Here is a 19,386-nt window from a genome sequence, read left to right on the forward strand (position 1 = left end):
TTTTGAGTGTCATGGCTGAGTTCACAAAATGGAGTCACCATAGTCAAGTTGTCACATCACACACATAAAAGCAGCTTTTTCTTTCACTGTTCTAGCCACGTTAACCCTTCAAGGACAGCACCTGAGAAGGGAAGAGCTTCTTCTCCCCTTTCTTTCCTCCCCCACCAGCTGTTTCCAAGGTGCCCAGTTGGTGATTTCTCTGTGAATCCCAGCTCAAGGCCAGAGGCCTTGTTTGCACATTTCTACAAACTACTATACTGGATACAAGTGTGTAAAAAACTAGTAAGGGGAGTTCGAGTCCAGCACTTGGAGTGCTAATTTCTCCCATACTAGCCACCCGAAAATAGGGCAACACGAAAATAGGAAGTTTATCTACACTGAACTTTTTTGTGGACATTCTCTTGTTGACAGTCCTAAAATTAGCCCATGGTGAAAATTTCTGGAGAAACCCAGTTAAAATTTTCTGTGAAGGAAGGGGATGCCACTACAATAATGTCTGATTCATGTACTGTCCTTCATCCCTAGCTCTTTTCAATATGATTTTCAGAAAGGATCTGGCTATGTTGCCCAGCCTGGCCTGAAAGTTGTGATCCTCCTGCCTCAGCTTCCAAAGCTGTTGGGATTAAAGGCATTGACAACCCCAGCTACAAAACATACTTCATTTTAACCCAAATATTAATGACCATACTAAGGAACATGGATTCAAGTTACCCTGAATAATGTATGTGTCCCTCTTTTCTTTCCTTCTTTTCTTTTCTCTTCTCTTTTCTTTTCCTTTCCTTTTCTTTTCTTTTCTTTTCTTTTCTTCTCTCTCTCTCTCTCTCTCTCTCTCTCTCTCTCTCTCTTTCTTCTTTCTTTCCTTTTTTAATATACCAGAGATTGAACGCGGGGACACTTAAACACTGAGCCACATCCCCAGCCCTTTTTTTGCCAAGGCTAATGTCTCAGCTTGGCACCAGAATTACAAGCCACCACACAGCTTCCTAGGTTCAAACAGCAATTTTTTATTCCCGCTCTCACACCGCCGCCACACAGGTCCAGGGACAATCGCGTTCTGCCGTCTCCCGCACAATTCACCTACTCCAGGAGGCTATCTCCAAATCCCATTTTAATCTCAGGAGAACTCAACGGGAACAAGCAGCAGGAACACCCTAATCCCAGCAATAATCTTCAACCTCCAACTTCCCTAAAACCCATTATCTTAAACTGGCAATGCCTTGGGCTGGGGATGTGGCTCAAGCAGTAGCGCGCTCACCTGGCATGCGTGTGGCCAGGGGTTCGATCCTCAGCACCACATACCAACAAAGATGTTGTGTCCGCCAAAAACTAAAAAATAAATATTAAAAAATTAAAAAAAAAAAAACTGGCAATGCCTTAAACTCAAGGAGCCAGTTACTTCCTCAAACCCGATCAGCTCTAAACCCGGATCCGCCTTGGTCCTTGAGCAAGGTCACCTTATTAAAGCATGCATGCAATGTTCCATCAAATGTCCTCTAAGCAGCATGGGGTACTCTTGGCAAGGAAATTTTGATGCGTCATTCCTACTTGGTAATGGCCCTCAGCATTTTTTTTTTTTTTTTTTTTTTTTAGTTCTTGGCGGACACAACATCTTTGTTGGTATGTGGATCGAACCTGGGCCGCACGCATGCCAGGCGGGCGCGCTACCGCTTGAGCCACATCCCCAGCCCATATCCCCAGCCCTTTTTACATTGTATTTTCAGATGTGATCTCACCAAGTTTCTTGTGGTGTCACTAAGTTGCTGAGGCTGCCTTTGAATTTAGCAATCCTCCTACCTTAGCCTCTCAAGCTGCTGGGATTACAGTTGTGTGCCACTGTGTCTGGCCTACGTGAACTTTTATAAAAGAAACTTGTGTATCACTGCATTAACCAATTGCATTGGTAGGAACATCAGATTAATGGGGTACAGAAAAAAAATAAAGAGAATTTTTTCTGTATGTCTGTTATTGCATTCTGAGCTTTGGTAGATTTTGGAGACTAGGCATCTGGTAAGGTTAGTGGTATATTCTGAGAAGTTTTGAGAATTGTGTTCTGATACAGAAATTAAGATAATTGGCTATGAAAGGACTTAAGATAGCCCAAGATAATTTTTGTTCTCCATACAGAACCCTGCCTTTGCACCCTCATGGTGGTCTGGTTGGCCAAAGTCAAGTACTCTGAAGGTTCTTTGATGTAGATGCAACTGTATAGAGAACTTGAGTTCACAGCTTCTCCTTTTATCTTTCTTAGGCGTAGACACCATGTCAGATTTCTTGGGCAGAGGTTCCTTTTGGATGCCTCACAGGGTCCCATGTCCTCAGCCACTGTCCTCTCCTGGAGCTGCCACAAGGTGCCCACAGCTGCCCTGGTCCCTGCAGGGGGAACAGAACTTCAGGCCCTGGGTCAGTTCCTCCTAGAGGACAGCCTGAGGTGTGGGGTGCAGCCTCTCAGGGAAGCTGCTGGGGCCTCTGGTCTGAGGAATCTCCTGGAACAGACCTCATCTAGACAGCTACTTCCTTGGAAACTTGTTTTTTCCATGCTCTGTTCCCATTCCTTGAAGACAGGTGGACAGTCAGCCTGTGGATGCTGGTGCTGAGGGGCCAGGTCAGCAGAGACTGCTGCCCTTTTAGTCTCACAGTGTGAAGGAGCGAAACCTCTCCCAGAGCATAAGCAACACCCACCCCAGTGCAGAGCTGTGCAAACCTGAAAAGACTAAAGTCATGGTCCAGGTGTCTTGGAGGGTGATCCTGGAGGCTTTCAGGGAGCAAGACCAGGAGGGGCATGTCCCAGCTGTCAGGGACCTTCCCTGCCCCTTGAGCCTGACACATGTGTGCTCCCTCAGCACCAAAGGTTTCTGTGTATCACTTTGAAATGATGAGCTCACTTATCTGAGGCCCAGGATTATTTATTCAGAGTCACATGGGATGGACTAATATTAAAGAGGCAAGAAAGAAGTGGATTTTTTAAAGTCTGGTTGCATTTCCATTGTTAAAAATCCCAACTTACAGCCAGGTACAGTGGTGCACACCTTTGATCGTTTCTTCTCCAGAGGTTTTGACAGGAGTGTTGCAAATTTGAGGACAGCCTTAGGTCTTATCCAGGCCTTATGCAATCTGGTGAGACTGTGTCTCAAAATAAAGTATAAAAATGACTGGGGATGTGGATCTGTAGTAAAATGTCCTGGTTTTCATCTTGGGGCTATCAAAAAAGAAAGAAAGAAAAGAAAAAGAAAACACCTAATTACCTAATTTACCTTTTGCGACCCCTGAGTATGTATAGAAAGTTTGTAAGATTCAGTCTTGTCTTTTCAGTGATTTCAAATTGAAATCCAACCCTAGATTCCAAAATGCCACGTAAGATACAGAGAAACTCTGTTTTGCATTATTGCTGCAGAATTTGAGTCCAATACTATAAAAATAGTGGTGGATAAATTTATGAATGTGATTTCATGAAAACTAGTAACTGTCCTTCACAAGGTGATGAATTTGACAAAGGATGACATTTTTTCACTGTTGTTATCTGGACTTGGCAGGTTCATGTTAACTGTGTGGTTTTTTGGTATCAAGAATGGAACCCAGGGGCTGGGGATGTGGCTCAAGCAGTAGCGCACTCGCCTGGCATGCGTGCGGCCCGGGTTCGATCCTCAGCACCGCATACCAACAAAGATGTTGTGTCTGCCGAGAACTAAAAAATAAATATTAAAAATTCTCTCTCTCTCTCTCTCTCTCTCTCTCTCTCTCTCTCTCTCTCTCTCTCCCTCTCTCCTCTCTCACTCTCAAAAAAAAAAAGAAATGCATTTAGTCTATCTACAAGTGTCCCCTTAGTCTTAGTGGTAGCAGATTTGCTACAAAGTCCAAATCCAAAGTCTCCTCTGAGACTAAAGGCAAAAATTAGAAACAAAACAAAACAAAATGATCAAGTTATATACTTCCAACATAAAAAAAAAAAAAAGAATGGAACCCAGAGTTGCTTATCCACCAGCCCCTTTTACATTCTTTGTTTTGGTACAGAGTCTTGCTACATCGCCTAGTGCCTCAGACTCGTGAACCGCTGGGTTACAGGTGTGCACCATCACTCCCTCGTCATTGTAAAATTTAAGGACAATTTTGACAATACCTGAAATACCCAATTATGATCATTTAATCGCTGAATATTAGTGAAATAGTAAATGACACTCGTTTTCTGGAAAGGAGCAATACGTCTGTCTAAATAAGGGTGCTGATCCCCTCAAGAGCACTCCCAGTATGTCACCTGATTCCTGTTCCCTCCTAAGTGCCTCCTCCTAGGGCCAACCCTTTGGGAGCTGGCCTTTTATCTTATGAAATTTGGGATCAGCATAAATGCCCTCTCTACTCTCTCTGTCCTGTACAACATTTTGGCTGGTCTTAGATACAGTCTATTATTTTCAATTTTTTGAAAACTATTTTTTTGTTGTTGCTGTAGTCTGACAAAATGCCTATTTATTTATTTTTATGTGGTGCTGAGGATCTGAAAGGTTAAGAATGTAAAGGTTAAGTTTGTTTTCTTGGTTGAAGTTCTGTTTTCCTGAAACCTGAAATTTATGTGGGTGTCAAAACAATTCCCAGAAAAACCGTTAAATGTATGTTGAGAAAAGTCTCCTGACCATCTGGTTGCTCTGTACAAACAACCCCTCCCGCATTCCCTGACCTGTATACACATGGACTCCCCAGTTCAAACAATGTATATAAGCTCTTCTTAAGTTATTCTTGGGGCTCTCAGCTCCTCTCAAGTGAGCTCTGAGCCCCAGCATGCTGGACCCCCAATAAACCCTCTGCTGTTGCATGAGACAGTCTCTTGGTGGTCTCTTCCTCTGATGCTCACCCGACCTTAACAGATCAAACCTAGGGCCTCTCATGTGCTAGGTAAGCACTCTACTGCTGATCCAAAATCCCAACCCTACTATTGTTTTTTTTTTTTTTTTTAAGAGAGAGAGAGTATTTTTTAATATTTCAGATTTCGGTGGACACAACAACTTCGTTTGTACGTGGTGCTGAGGATCGAACCCAGGCCGCACACATGCCAGGGAAGCGGACTACCACTTGAGCCACATCCCCAGCCCCCAACAATACTATTTTTATTTTTAGATGTAGTTTTTCTTATGTTTACCTCCAAAATACAGTAAACCATGCCCTAAATTTCACAAAATTTATTGAAATGCTCAGTGTTTTTTTAGAGAGTGTAGATTATGGAAACATTCAATCTCCCTTGTGAGAAAGTGTGTTGTCTTTCCATTGATTTTGTTGTATTTTATGCCTCTAATTGTGTACCTTTTGTATTATAATCATTTTTATCTCTCATTACATTATTTTAGTTTTTTTTTTTTTTGTGTGTGTGTGTGTGTGTGTGGCCTGCTGGAGATTGATCCGAGGGCCACATACATGCTTGGCAAGTTTTCTACTACCAAGCTACTCTCCAGCCCAAGAGAATTAGTGTTGTAGACTGTTTTTTATTTATTTGCTTACTTATTGAGTGCTGGGGATTGATGCCATGGACTTGCTCATGCTTAGTTCTCCTCCAGAAATGAATTTCAATTTGTGAGCAGCGTTCTGGCGGTGGGCAGGTGTTTTACTGGGTAATAAACCTACAGTCACTTCCACTGAGCACATCCTCAGCCTTGTATTTATTATTTTTTTATGTTTTGTATAGATATAGATGGACAGAATACCTTTTTTTTAAAAAAAAATTTTCTGTGGTGCTGAGGATCATACCCCTTTCCTCACATGCTAGCAAGTGCTCTGCCACTCAGCTCCAATCCCAGTACCCTCTTTTAATTTTTAATGAAGACCAGTCTCACTAAATTTCTGAGTGTCTTGCTAAGTTGCTTAGACTGGCCTCCAACTTTCCATTTCCCTGCCTTGACCTCCCTATTGGCTAAAGTTACAGGTGCACACCACCACACCAGCAGTTGGAATGAGTTGTCAGACCCTGCTGACAATCTGTAGTTCCTGATCAGGCGGTAACAGCAGAGATGCTGAAAGACACACACACACACACACACACATACACACACACAGTAGGAATGAGCACCTCTTTATTTTTTTCCCTTCTTCTTTTATATAGCAAAAAAGAAACACATCCTCTTGGCAGCTTAATCTTTTCCAGCATGGATAAACATTCTCAGCATAACTTTGTTACTGGTCACAGTGCTCTATACTTCTTATTATACTACTTGTAGTTAGTTATTTCCTGGCAAGCACAAAAATATATATATTTTAAACTTGGCAGAACATTCTTTTATCTTCTTAAGATGGCAACAAGCACACAGTTCAAAGAGTTCATAGTTTCTCACAGTACCCCTTTGTTTTTGCTAAGCATAGCAAAACTTAACACTTTGTGTATGTGACCACACAATGACTTTTGAAGACTTATCATCCAATTTCTTTCAAGATGGTAATAGTATTGAAAATCAGTTTCCTTGCTTTTGTCCATAGTTTTGAAATTTGTTACTCTGACTCTTCCTCTTTGCTTTATTTTTGCATTATTATGAAAATGGTATTTAGCATATAAAATTGTTTCTCATGTATATGTTTGTAAAACTTCATGGCTTGGTAGTTTATTCACTTCTTTATGATATAAACTTTATTTTTTTCAGAGCAATTTTTGACTTACATAGTATATTAGTCAGTGTTCTCTAGAGAAACAGCATCAAGAGGAAGTATGATTATGAAAGGGGACTTTTAGATTGGCCTACTTGACCCAAAGCTGGATGTCCACAGTGGCCATCTGCAGCTGGAGAGTTTTAGGAGTGCTGGCTGCAGAGTCCAAGAGGCTGAAGCTGCAGAACAAGAGGGATCAATGGTGCTGCTCTGGTCCAGACCACAGGTTCTGGAAACTCCCTGGAGAATCACTGGCAGAGTCCACTTTGGGAGACTGAAGGAGGCAGAGTCTGATATCCTCAGGCCACTGCAGAAGCCATCAAGAACAAATTGGAGAAGAAAGGAGCTTGCTCTGCTGCTGCTTCCTTCTTCTTCCAACTTTTGTTCACCCAAGCCACCGTCCTATTAGATGGTGCTGCCTAGCTTAAGGAGGATCTCCAGTTTGGTTCACTGTTCCACATGCCAATCATTTATAGACACAACCATAAGGTCATTAATCATTGGCATCTTTTAATCCAATCAAAGTGACAATTAAATGTGGCATTACTCATAGAATCGAATACCCCTTCTCTCCAGCTGATAGTCTCCACTGTTTTCAACATATTGCTTTGGTGTAGGGTGTTTGTTGGTTACTAAACCATTGTTGAACATTTGATAAGGAGAATGGATGAAGCAACATGTTATGATAAGCCAAAGTTCATTCTTTACCTTAGTGTTCCTCCTCTGTGTGATGTGTTTGTGTGTGTTACGTAGTTTACAAGATAATGTCGTACAGAAGAGTTTCACTGCTCCGGGAATTTTGTGTTCCCCCTGTCAATCACTCCTCCTCATTGCTCCCTCCCTCTCTGCTCCATGAGTCCCTGGTACCCATCAGTTCTGCTAGTGCATCTATAATGTTGTCTTTTCCGAATGTTTTTGACTTGGAATCTTACTACACTTTGCCATTTCAAACTGGCTTCTCTCTCTTACCAGTCTGCCTTTAAGGGTGCTGTATCATTCCAGGCTGCAGAGCTCATTTTCTGGGTGATTTTCTTTGGTGTGGGTAAACTGCAGCTTGTCCATTCAGTATTGCAAGGTGTATCTTCCTTGAATCTAGCTTTGGGCACTTCTGGATATGGCTGCTGTAGTCACTGTACTCAGTGTTCCTGTGTCCATAATTTCCCCATCATTTGCATAGACACCTGGAGTGTACAGTTTTTTACATTTATGATTGTACATTTTCTCTCTCTCTCTCTCTCTCTCTCTCTCTCTCTCTCTCTCAAAAAATACTTTTCTTTATCTATTTAATTTGGATAATATGGTAACTCATGCCTCAGAAAGAATTAGGAGGTGTTAACTCAGCTTCTATGTTCTGGAAAAAAAGTAGAAAATTGGTGGCAGTTCTTAAGTGTCTCATGGAAGCCTGTTTGAGATGTAAGGCCCTTGCCTTGCCTTTTTGGGTAATAATTAGTTATTGAGTCTGTTTTTTTCAGTAGTCATGGGCTCATCTGTTTTGTTTATTTCCCCTTGTGTGTAAGTTATAGGAAATTGTCTCTCTCAAATAAATGGTCCAGTTTTTGCAAGTTGTCTAATTTGTACGAAGCACGTTTATGATAATCTTGAAGTCCCAATGCATTGTTGATGATGATACTTTTAAATGTGTTACTAGGTTTTCAGTCCTCTTTGATTTTTTCTTTAATGTTATTGTATATTTTACACTTTTTTCTTTTTATGTGTCAGTGAGGATTGAACCCAGTTTCTCCTAAGCAGTAGGCAAGCACTCTTCCACTGAGCCATAACCCCAGTCCCTGTCTTCTGTATTCTTAGCCTTATGTCAGTGTATCAGTGATGCTGATGTTCATGAAGAACTTGATATTGTAGACTGCGGATTTCCAGGTTGTGGTTTTATCCACACCTTCTGTTACCTTCCTGTGGGTAATTTAGGTTTACCTTGCTCTTCTTTCTCTGTTTTTCTGAAGTGACAGTTTCAATGATTGCTTTTAGCTCTTCTTTTCTGAAATGTGCGTTGGATGACTGAGAAAGCAATACAGCACCACCTCTGGTGTTCTCTAAGAATTTCCTGTGATGGACTTTTACATTTTTTCCTTCAAAATGGTCACCTTTTCTCTTGAGTCCCCTCTTTGTCCTGTGTCTGTTTAGAGTCTTGTGTTTCACGTCCCCTTCCCTGGAGGCTTTTCAGCTGCTTCTGATCTGATTTCTGCTTTAGCTCTCATTTTTTTTGAGCATACATGGGATTTCACTGGTGGTGCACTTGTAGGGGTGTGGTTTATGTCCTGTGCAGTGTTGCTGTGACCCTGAGACCTCAGTGTGCTTCCCATTTGCTTGAAGACCCATGAAGCCCTCCTGCCTGCATCATTGTCCTGACAGAGTTGGGCTGATGTCTCTAAGTGTAATTGTGGATTCTTCCTTGTTTTGGGCGGTTCTGTATGTTTTCAGTTCTTGAGTAAGGTTCTGTGTCAGTGGCAGGGACATTTTCTTTTTGCCAGTTCCATCACTGTGCAGACATCATAACATGCTTACAGGGCTGGGGATGTGGCTCAAGCGGTAGCGTGCTTGGCTGGCATGCGTGCGGCCTGGGTTCGAGCCTCAGCACCACATACCAACAAAGATATTGTATCTGCCGAGAACTAAAAAATAAATATTAAAAAATATCTCTCTCTCTCTCTCTCTCTCTCTCTCTCTCTCTCTCTCTCTCTCCTCTCTAAAAAAAAAAAGTTTAAAAAAAAATAACATGCTTACAGATGTGAATGGTGGCCTTTTTTACACCCAGATTATGTAGGATAGTTTAGAATTCTGGGCTACAAACTTGTTACTTTACCACACTCTGGAAGAGCTTTTGCTTTATGTTTGTTTCCACCACCTTTGCTTCAGGCAGCATGAATCTCTTTCACAACAGACAACCATTGCACATGTGACCCAACCTTTATCAAAATGTCCTTGAGCGGAGCATTGGCATGTGTCTCATGACTGTACATTATAGTAGTGAACTGGCTGCTGTTAAGAACAGTTTGACAATCATTGGACATTTATTTTTACTATGAGACTTAGAAATGTAGTGCCTGCTGTTTATTAAGAAGATTTTTTGAGAGATATAAAACTTTGTAAGATTCTTATTTGGACAAGGTGACATTTTTGGGTCATTGAGTTATTTCTAAGACATGTGCCATCTTTGCACTTACCTCATTTTGCTTTGACAGTAACCACAGGAAATTATCAAATTGTTGTGTTCATTAATAAATAAGTTAATCAAATAGAGAACTTATGTTTGTTTTTGTCACTTAATAGTAAGCTAGTTGACTAAATTTGTTCTTGAGTAAAGCACCTGCAAAGTTCTAATTGTTCTCTGTATAATCACACAGGATGAACTCAAAGAGAGTTACCACATTGTGACAACCGGTGTGAAAGGTTGTCTAAATGTTGTCTATGAAGGCATCTCCTTATTGACCCTTTTACCAGAGGGTGTGGGTGTGGGCTGGTTCTAGGCATTTCTTTAAGTATGGAACTATAGACTTTCAGAGGAAACAAGACATCAGTAAGTACCATGTTGTTTATATTAACCTTGTAGGTACAGAGAGCCACAGTAGTTTGCAGAATCTCTCTCAAATGCTTAGTTTCATGATTCCTGCAATTTCCTACTCATCACCTTTCTTTTCTAAAGATAAGTACTATCCGAATTGCTTACATTAGCTCTGTACCACACAGGATGTTTCTGGGACATGTAATAGAGGTGCAACCAATAAAGAAGTTAGGAGTGATCTGGGAGCCCGTCTCACTTCCTGTGAACTCACCAAAGGAAGGGTATAAAACACTAAAAAAGGATGTTAGCCTTCTGAGTAGCCAATTTCTAGTGTTGTAATGGGTGTAAAAAATTGAGTACAGTAAAGATTTGTTGGATTAAATCATGGAATTAATCAAGAGGCCAGGGAGTCATGTGAACATCACACATGTTGAGTATAGATTTCTCATGCTGTCAATCTCTCCTGGCCTCCACTATACATTTGTGGGATATTTCAGATCTCAGTGACCTTGGAGGATGTGACAGTGAACTTCACCCAGGAGGAGTGGACTTTGCTGGATCCTTCCCAGAAGAACCTTTACAGAGATGTGATGCTGGAAGTCCTCAGAAACCTGGCTTCTATAGGTAATAATGATGTTTCTAAAATTAATCAAATAGAGAATTCATGTTTATTTTGGTCATTTATGTAGAAGGTGAAAAGGGAATCAGTTGGTGAACTATTGCAGCATAAATGGCACCTAGGATTTGGCAAAACATTTCTAGCTCCTAAATATTCATAAAGATTGTTCTCTTCTCTCATTTTAGGAAACAGGTGGGAAGACAAGACCACTGAATATCAGATTGAAAACTCTGGAAGCAATGTAAGGTAACTGTACTCACAAGAGGAATTCGTGAGGGAATCTGAGAACTGTCATATAATTTTTAAAGCAAGCCAACTGAAAAAGTATGCATAATAAGAAAAGTATTTATTCTTATAATATTTTTTACCAGAAATATATACTTAGCTGTAACAGATATTCAGTCCTTTCAAAGTATTTGACATGCAAAAAGTACTATGAAATTGCATATGTGAATATCACTATTTGGATAATAGCCACAGAGAAGCTGTGTTGCAAAGGATTGTTTTCTTTCAATCTCTTTATTTTCAGGCAAGTTGAACAAGTCAGAAAACCTAGCCTTTACCTGATGTTGGTAGTAATGTAAAGATCTATAAATACATAGAAAATTGTGAATGAATTAAGCATTGATTATGTGCTAGTCACTTCTTCAAAGAAGTCATGGTAAACTTCAAAGGCACAGAATAGTGTGGGGAAACCTTCAAATCAATTCCAATTCTTAATTGAACAAAGAAAAATTTTAATAGAGTAAATCCATGTGACTTCATTATGTGTGCAAAAGACTTCATATGACCTTCATTCCTTCATAGGCAGATCACATCTCACTCTGGACACAAATACTACAAGCATGAGGAATGTGAAGAGAAGCCATGTGAATTGAAACAATACAGGAAATCTCTGGTTTCTCTCAAAAGCGTTCACACACAAATGTTAATACAAAGGGTAGATGCATCTTATGAAAGTACAGTATGTGGAAAAGTCATCAGTTGTTCCAATGACATTGAGAGACATGAAGAAACTCATACTGGGGAGCAATCCAATGAATGGCAACAATGTGGTGAAGCCTCTTCTTATCCCACTGGTGTTCAAAGACACATGATAACACACAGTGGAGGTAAACATTTTCAATGGGACACATGTGGGAAAGCCTTTCATTTCTCCTCTTTATTTAGAAGACATGAAAGAACTCATTCTGGAGAGAAACTCTATGAATGTCAACAAGGTGTTCGGACCTGTATTTCACAGGCAAGTCTTCAAAGGCACAGGATCACACACACAGGGGATGCACATTTCAAATGTAAGATATGTGGGAAAGACTTTGATTATCCCAGTTTACTTCAAATACATCAGAGAATGCATACTGAGCAGAAGCCCTATGCATGTAAGCAGTGTGGGAAAACCTTTTCTAGATCCAGTCATCTTCACAGACATGGAAGAACACATACTAGAGAGAAGCCCTATGAATGTAAGCAGTGTGGGAAAGCCTTCACTAAGTCCACTAACCTTCACACACATGAAAAAACTCATACTGGAGCAAAACCCTATGATTGTAAGCAGTGTGGCAAAGCCTTTTCTAGATCCAGTCACCTTCACGCACATGAAAAAACTCATACTGGAGAGAAGCCCTATGAATGTAAGCAGTGTGGGAAAGCCTTCAATAAGTCCACTAACCTTCACACACATGAGAAAACTCATACTGGAGCAAAACCCTATGATTGTAAGCAGTGTGGCAAAGCCTTTTCTAGATACAGTCACCTTCAATCACATGAAAAAACTCATACTGGAGAGAAGCCCTATGATTGTAAGCAGTGTGGCAAAGCCTTTGCTACATCTGGTTCCCTTCAGATTCATGGAAGAATGCACACTGGAGAGAAGCCCTATGCATGTAAGCAGTGTGGCAAAGCCTTTTCTACATCCCGTTCCCTTCAGATTCATGGAAGAATGCACACTGGAGAGAAGCCCTATGAATGTAAGCAGTGTGGTAAAGCCTTCACTACTGCCTCTTTCCTTCAGATACATGAACGAACTCATACTGGAGAGAAGCCCTATGAATGTAAGCTGTGTGGGAAAGCTTTCACTCAGTCTGGTCACCTTCAGTCACATGAAAAAACTCATACTGGAGCAAAACCCTATGATTGTAAGCAGTGTGGCAAAGCCTTTGCTACGTCCAGTTACCTTCAGATTCATGGAAGAATGCACACTGGAGAGAAGCCCTATCAGTGTAAGCATTGTGGGAAAGCCTTCACTCGGTCCTCTCACCTTCACAAACATGAAATAATACATACTAGAGAGAAGCTCTATGAATGTAAGCAGTGTGGGAAAGCCTTTGCTACATCCAGTTCCCTTCAGATTCATGGAAGAACACATAATGGAGAGAAGGTCTATGAATGTAAGCAGTGTGGCAAAGCCTTTGCTAGATCTTCTCATCTTCACAGACATGGAAGAATACATACCAGAGAAAAGCCCTACGAATGTCAACAATGTGGAAAAGCTTTTGCCACATCCTGTCTGCTTCATACACGTGAAAGAACAGATACTGCAGAGGAATTGTATGCATGAAAACAATTGGTAAACTTTTCTGTTATTACTGCTTCACTCATATACATGTAGGACGTTATTGGAGAAAAATCCTTTGAATGTAAAACCTGGTAAATCAATATTTCATGTCATCCTCAAAGACAAGAAAGGGCTTACACTGCTGAAAGTGTGTGTGTGTGTGTGTGTGTGTGTGTGTGTGTGAGAGAGAGAGAGAGAGAGAGATGCTGAGGGCCATTACCAAGTAGGAATGACACATCGAAATTTCCTTGCCAAGCGTACCCCATGCTGCTTAGAGGACATTTGATGGGACATTGCATGCATGCTTTAATAAGGTGACCTTGCTCAAGGACCAAGGCGGATTCGGGTTTAGAGCTGATCAGGTTTGAGGAAGTAACCGGCTCCTTGAGTTTAAGGCGTTGCCAGTTTAAGATAATGGGTTTTAGGGAAGTTGGTAGTTGAAGATTATTGCTGGGATTAGGGTGTTCCTGCTGCTTGTTCCCATTGAGTTCTCGTGAGATTAAAATGGGATTTGGAGAGAGCCTCATGGAGTAGGTGAATTGTGCGAGAGGGCAGAAGGCGATTGCCCCTGGACCTGTGTGGAGGCGGTGTGAGAGCAGGAATAAAGAATTGCTGTTTGAATCTACAAAGGTGTGTGGTGGCTCATGATTCTGGTGCCAAGCATTGACCTTGGCAGAGAGAGAGAGAGGGAGAGAGAGAGAGACAGACTGGGGATTATGTCTGGTTGTGCTCTACACTGAGCTACATTCTAGTTACTTTTTATTTTGAGACAGGGACTTGCTGAGTTTCTTAGGGTCTTCCTTAGGTCCTGAGGCTAGCCTCCAACATTGATCCTTCAGAATCTGGCTCTCAAGTCTCAGTAATTAAAGGCAAACACCACCACATCCAACTGAATAACTCTTTAAATGTAAAAAATATCACAAATCTTTCCATTTCCCCTGTTGTCTTCAAAGCCATTTTAATCACATTGAAAAAAAAAAAAAAACAGTGTGTGGGGGATTTTGTACATCCTGTCAGCTTTTCATCCAGCCCTGTTTTCATTTTCATATATGAAAACCCTCACGGAGAGAAGCCCTGTGCGTGTGAGAAACGTGGGAAATCTTCTAGTTTTCTCAGTATTTTACTAAGGACTGGGAAGATTCTTTTGGAATAAAAAGTATAAATCCTATGCAAGTAAGAAATATAAAGGGTTTAGCTGTTCTAGTTTTGTTCAGTTGTATGAAAGGACGCATACTGTAGAAAATACTGAGGATAAGTCATGTGGGGCAGTATTCAGCTTTCAGAGTTGTCCTCAAATATGTAGCGAATTCATATCTGGGAAGATCCTTTTACTCTCTTTAAAAATTTTAGTAAGACTTTCAACTTTCTAGGTCCCTTTGAACAGCATTTAAGAAATCACACTAGATCTCCGGTCGCACAGTTCACTTGTGGTTGTGACCCAGTAACCGGTCCTCGGTGATGGAAATCCTTCCTCTAGGTTTCGGTGCACCCCAATTTTGATGGAAATTTCCTAACAAGATAGCTTTTGGCCGTTGTACCTCGTTATTCACCTGTGCAGTGATGAAGTACAAGGGGGTGATGCACTCTATTCACTGCCATCTTCTCCCCAGAAATTGAAATCAAAACCACCCTAAGATACCGTCTCACTCCAGTAAGATTAGCAGCCATACATGTGAAAATATATATATATTTTTAAAAACAACTTGCTTAGCAGGAGAAAACATTTCACATTACATATTTAATCATTTCCTAGTATACAGATTATAAAAGGAATTCTAAAGACTCCATAATAAAATGATTGAGGAATTAAAAAATGAATTCTGAATTTTGAACCCCTCAGATATTTCTGCTACTCTTTAAGGTGTTTCCTGAGAATAATTTTCAAAAATGCTAATTGTTAATTTTTGCTGGCTGACATCTCGTAAGGCCACACTCAAGGGCAGAGCAAGAGAAGGGGACACACAAAAGTCATATATCCAAAACAGGACAAGGGGTAATATCACAAAGGGACAGGTGAGCATAGCTCGACCCACAGGGATGTAGGAAGGCTCTCCTATGCAGGAGGACACAGCCACAGGACTCCAAAGATTGGTGCTATCATCTGGGTTAGTTAGGCAACCAGATCATAGAGTGAACAATGATGAGGCCACACCAATCAGAAGGGGAGACAGAGTCACATGCTAATTTGGCCTCCCACACACTGGGTCTCACTGAGACTGGCTCCAGGGGAACTGAGCTAACTGGCTGGGCAAAATAACCACATAGAGACAGAAATACCTTTTTCTATGGGGGTGCTGTGAGAGTTCCTCTGACCTTAAGATGAGAGAGAGAGAGAATGTGTTGAACCATTTTATTAAGGAGAAGTCATTCAAATGAGGCAAAGGGTCAGGTTTTAGGGGGCTGAGTCTAGCTTCCTGACGTCTGTTGAGAGCCACAGCCAAAGGGGCCCCAGCAAACTTCCAGCTGCTAGCAAACTTCCAGCTGCCGGCTGATGATTGGCTCACAGAGGCCCCAGCAACATCTAGCTGATTGGCTCCTCTGCGGTGATGTTCATTGGGCTGTTTCTCTGCCCTTCAGACTGCCAGCTGAGGATTGGCTCACAGTGGCCCCAGCAACATCTAGCTGATTGGCTCCTCTGCGGTGATGTTCACTGGGCTGTTTCCCTGCCCTTCAGACTGCCAGCTGATGATTGGCTCACAGCCGGCCCCAGCAACATCTAGCTGATTGGCTCCTCCACGGAGCTGCTCATTGGGGGACTTCTTTGGCTCTGCCCACGCAACCCAGCCAATTGGCCTCAAGAGCAGGAGGATTGTGGGAGGTTGAGAGGCTGGTGTGGGGGTGAGAGGCTTGTGGGAGCCGGTGGTGGCTGTTGGGCTCTGAGGGTTTTTTCCCTGAGGAGCTGTTTTGTTTGGTGTTTGTAGTTCTAAAAATAAAGTTAGTTTCTTTTGACAAGTGGCTCCTGAATTGTGCCTAGCCAGACTTCAGCAACGTCTGTGTCAGCAGGTTGACTGACATCCAGGAATAACACTCCCAAGGGGAGAGCAAGAGAAGGGGACACACAAAAGGCATCTCCATGGAACATTCTATTTCAAAGAGGGCAAAGGTAATACTACAAAGGAACACAGGAGCATAGCTTCACCCATGTTGATATAGGAAGGCACACCCATGCACGAGGACACCGTCACACCACCCTGAAGATTGGTCATTCTTTGGGTTACATAGGCGACCAGATCACAGGGTGACCAATGATGATGTCACACACATCAGAGGGGAGACAGAAACAGCTACATGGTAGTTTGGCCTCCCACAGACTAGGTCTCACTGAGTCCGGCTGTGTTATTTTATCTCCCCTGTTTTCCCGAGGTTATCCACATGCTCTGGGCAAACACCCAGCACTTCTTAATCCTGGGGAATCTGGGGTCCCATCTCTGCTCCCTGCTCAGGTGACACAGTCTGAGGCTAACATGAATGCTGAGAGCAGAGCAGTCGTTTGATCCCACAGGAGCCAGGCAGGGGGCGCCCTTCCCACTCCTCCTGCAGGATTTCTTAATGCAGGAGGAAGGATGGAGTCTGACTCTCATTTCTGCTTCCACTGCAAGTGAGGTTACAGAACAACTCCAAAGCTCTAGAGGACACATTTTAGTATCATGTCCAACTACAGCATCAACTAGTTATGAAAATTAAAGGTTTCCCTGGCTCATGAGAATGAGAGGATCTGGGAAAGGGCTGTCAGGGTTGAGGGATGGGGACATGTGCCCTTTTCATAACCTTCCTGGGATCCCAGGAAGAGGCTCCCAGTTTTCCCATCTCATCAGAGCTGGAAGGACTCATTGGAGCTCCTTAAGCCCCAGCTTCACCTGCTGCTGTGGAAGAGGGTGCACCTGACCTTTGTGTGAGGAGCTTTGTCCACTGACAGGGCTTTGACTTGCAGGCCAGGAGACTGTGAGGGAGGTTCGGTGTTCACAGGGCCTTCCTCAGAACCATGGGCCAGTTTCCTCATCCTCGCGACTCATTGCTCTACAGCTGTCATCATTCAACAGTGACCACATGTGACCCTCTATGTGGAAAAGGGTCCCAAGCATCACCTGCCAACAAGTGGAAGAGACCACAAGTCATTTAGCTTGGAAACCAGGAGGCCTGAGACTGAAGCCATCCAAGTCTCTCTGACCAAGCCCAAGGTAGGAGACAACCCTGGGCAGAGCATGGTCATTTGCACAGTTCTGGTGTCCTCAGCCAGAGCAGCACAGCAACGTGTGTGTGACCACCTCCTCCTCTGACCCCTGCCCCTTCAAACAGAAGGAAACCAAGCCTCTGGAGAGACACACCCATCACAAGGGCCACTGATGGAGCCAGGAGCCTGTCCAGCTGTCTGACTCCTCGAGTCCCTATGTAGTCCTGAGCTTCCTCCAGGCCAAGACAGGTCCCATGCACCCGTCCCTGCTGGCCCCAGCAACATCTAGCTGATTGGCTCCTCTGCGGTGATGTTCATTGGGCTGTTTCCCTGCCCTTCAGACTGCCAGCTGATGATTGGCTCACAGCGGCCCCAGCAACATCTAGCTGATTGGCTCCTCTGCGGTGATGTTCATTGGGCTGTTTCCTTGCCCTTCAGACCGCCAGCTGATGATTGGCTCACAGCGGCCCCAGCAACATCTAGCTGATTGGCTCCTCCATGGAGCTGCTCATTGGGGGACTTCTTTGGCTCTGCTCACGCACCCCAGCCAATCGGCCTCAAGAGCAGGAGGATTGTGGGAGGTTGAAAGGCTGGTGTGGGGGTGAGAGGGTTGTGGAAGCCGGTGGTGGCAGTTTGGCTCTGAGGGTTTTTTCCCTGAGGAGCTGTTTTGTTTGGCGTTTGTAGTTCTAAAAATAAAGTTAGTTTCTTTTGACAATTTCTCCTGAAATGTGCCTAGCCAGACTTCGGCATGGAAGACTTTACAAGGACATGGAGGTTTACAAGGTCAATTATCTAAGATAATACAAGGAGCTAATGAACCTTACGCTGAATTTGTAGATAGGCTTATTCAACCAGCTACCAGAGTTTTTGGGAATACATAACAAGCAATGCCATTAATAAAACAACTGGCTTATGACCAAGCGAAACGTTGGTGCAGAGATATCATTAGACCATGGAAACAGGAAGATTTAAACACATATATTAAATTATGTAGAGACATTAATGAATAAGAGCAAGTCATGGCAGCTGCAGTAAAACAGGCTTTAGATGCCAGAGACATTAATGAACAAGAGCAAGTCATGGCAGCTGCAGTAAAACAGGCTTTAGATGCCAGAGACATTAATGAACAAGGGCAAATTGTGGCAGCTGCAGTAAAACAGGCTTTAGATGCCAGAGACATTAATGAACAAGGGCAAATTGTGGCAGCTGCAGTCAAACAGGCTTTATATGCCAGGCCAGGAACATGCTACAATTGTCAACAAACAGGACATTTTAAAAGGAATTGCCCCATAGGAGGAGGGTTTAACAAAACTAGGTATCAAACAAGTAGAATACCGGGTATTTGCCCACGATGCCGTAGAGGGAGACATTGGGCTAATGAATGCCGTTCTCAAACCACCATAGAGGGTACTCCATTACATTGGGCTAATGAATACCATTCTCAAACCACCATAGAGGGTACTCCATTATCAAAAAACGAACAAGGACAAGGTGTTTATCCACAATATCGTGGACAAAGGCATCGGGCTCCATTGCCAAAAAATGGACAGGGGGGCCCCAATGCTCCGAGGCCCCAAACCACAAATATACGGAGCACTGGAGGAACCCAGCAACCCCATCAGGGCAGTGCCCAGGACATCAGATCCCTCATCAGACAAACCGGAGGGAGCGCAGGGTTGGACATCTGTGCCTCCGCCAAATCAGTACTAACTCCAGAGACGGGAGTTCAAATCATTCCCACAGGGGTAAAAGGACCTCTTCCCAAAGGAACAGTAGGCTTATTATTGGGACGCAGCTCTTCTACTCTAAAAGGACTTTGATAAGTCCTGGGATAATTGATCCTGATTATGAAGGTGAAATAAAAACTATAGCCAGTTCTCCAAAGGGTATATCAATAATTTCACCAGGAG

The 19,386-nt window shown here is 42.8% G+C and overlaps 1 protein-coding gene across 8 annotated transcripts in view; it reads left to right on the top strand.

Annotated features, from left to right (window-relative positions):
- Positions 1-18,191, top strand: part of LOC144371944 (uncharacterized) — a 208,745-nt gene extending 190,554 nt beyond the window's left edge. For 4 of the 8 annotated variants that reach the window (XM_078035274.1, XM_078035269.1, XM_078035273.1 and 1 more), the window contains 3 exons: positions 10,630-10,756; positions 10,937-10,997; positions 11,559-13,934. In XM_078035274.1, coding sequence (XP_077891400.1) covers positions 10,630-10,756; positions 10,937-10,997; positions 11,559-13,308 — 1,938 coding nt within the window. In that variant the 3' untranslated portion in view covers positions 13,309-13,934. Of the gene's footprint in view, positions 1-10,629; positions 10,757-10,936; positions 10,998-11,558; positions 13,935-15,882 lie in introns of those variants that run through there. The other 4 variants (XM_078035271.1, XM_078035272.1, XM_078035276.1 and 1 more) reach the window with 4 other exon arrangements.
- Positions 18,192-19,386: the final 1,195 nt, after the last annotated feature.

This window comes from Ictidomys tridecemlineatus, chromosome Y (assembly GCF_052094955.1).
Source record: "Ictidomys tridecemlineatus isolate mIctTri1 chromosome Y, mIctTri1.hap1, whole genome shotgun sequence".
Lineage (NCBI taxonomy): Eukaryota > Metazoa > Chordata > Mammalia > Rodentia > Sciuridae > Ictidomys > Ictidomys tridecemlineatus.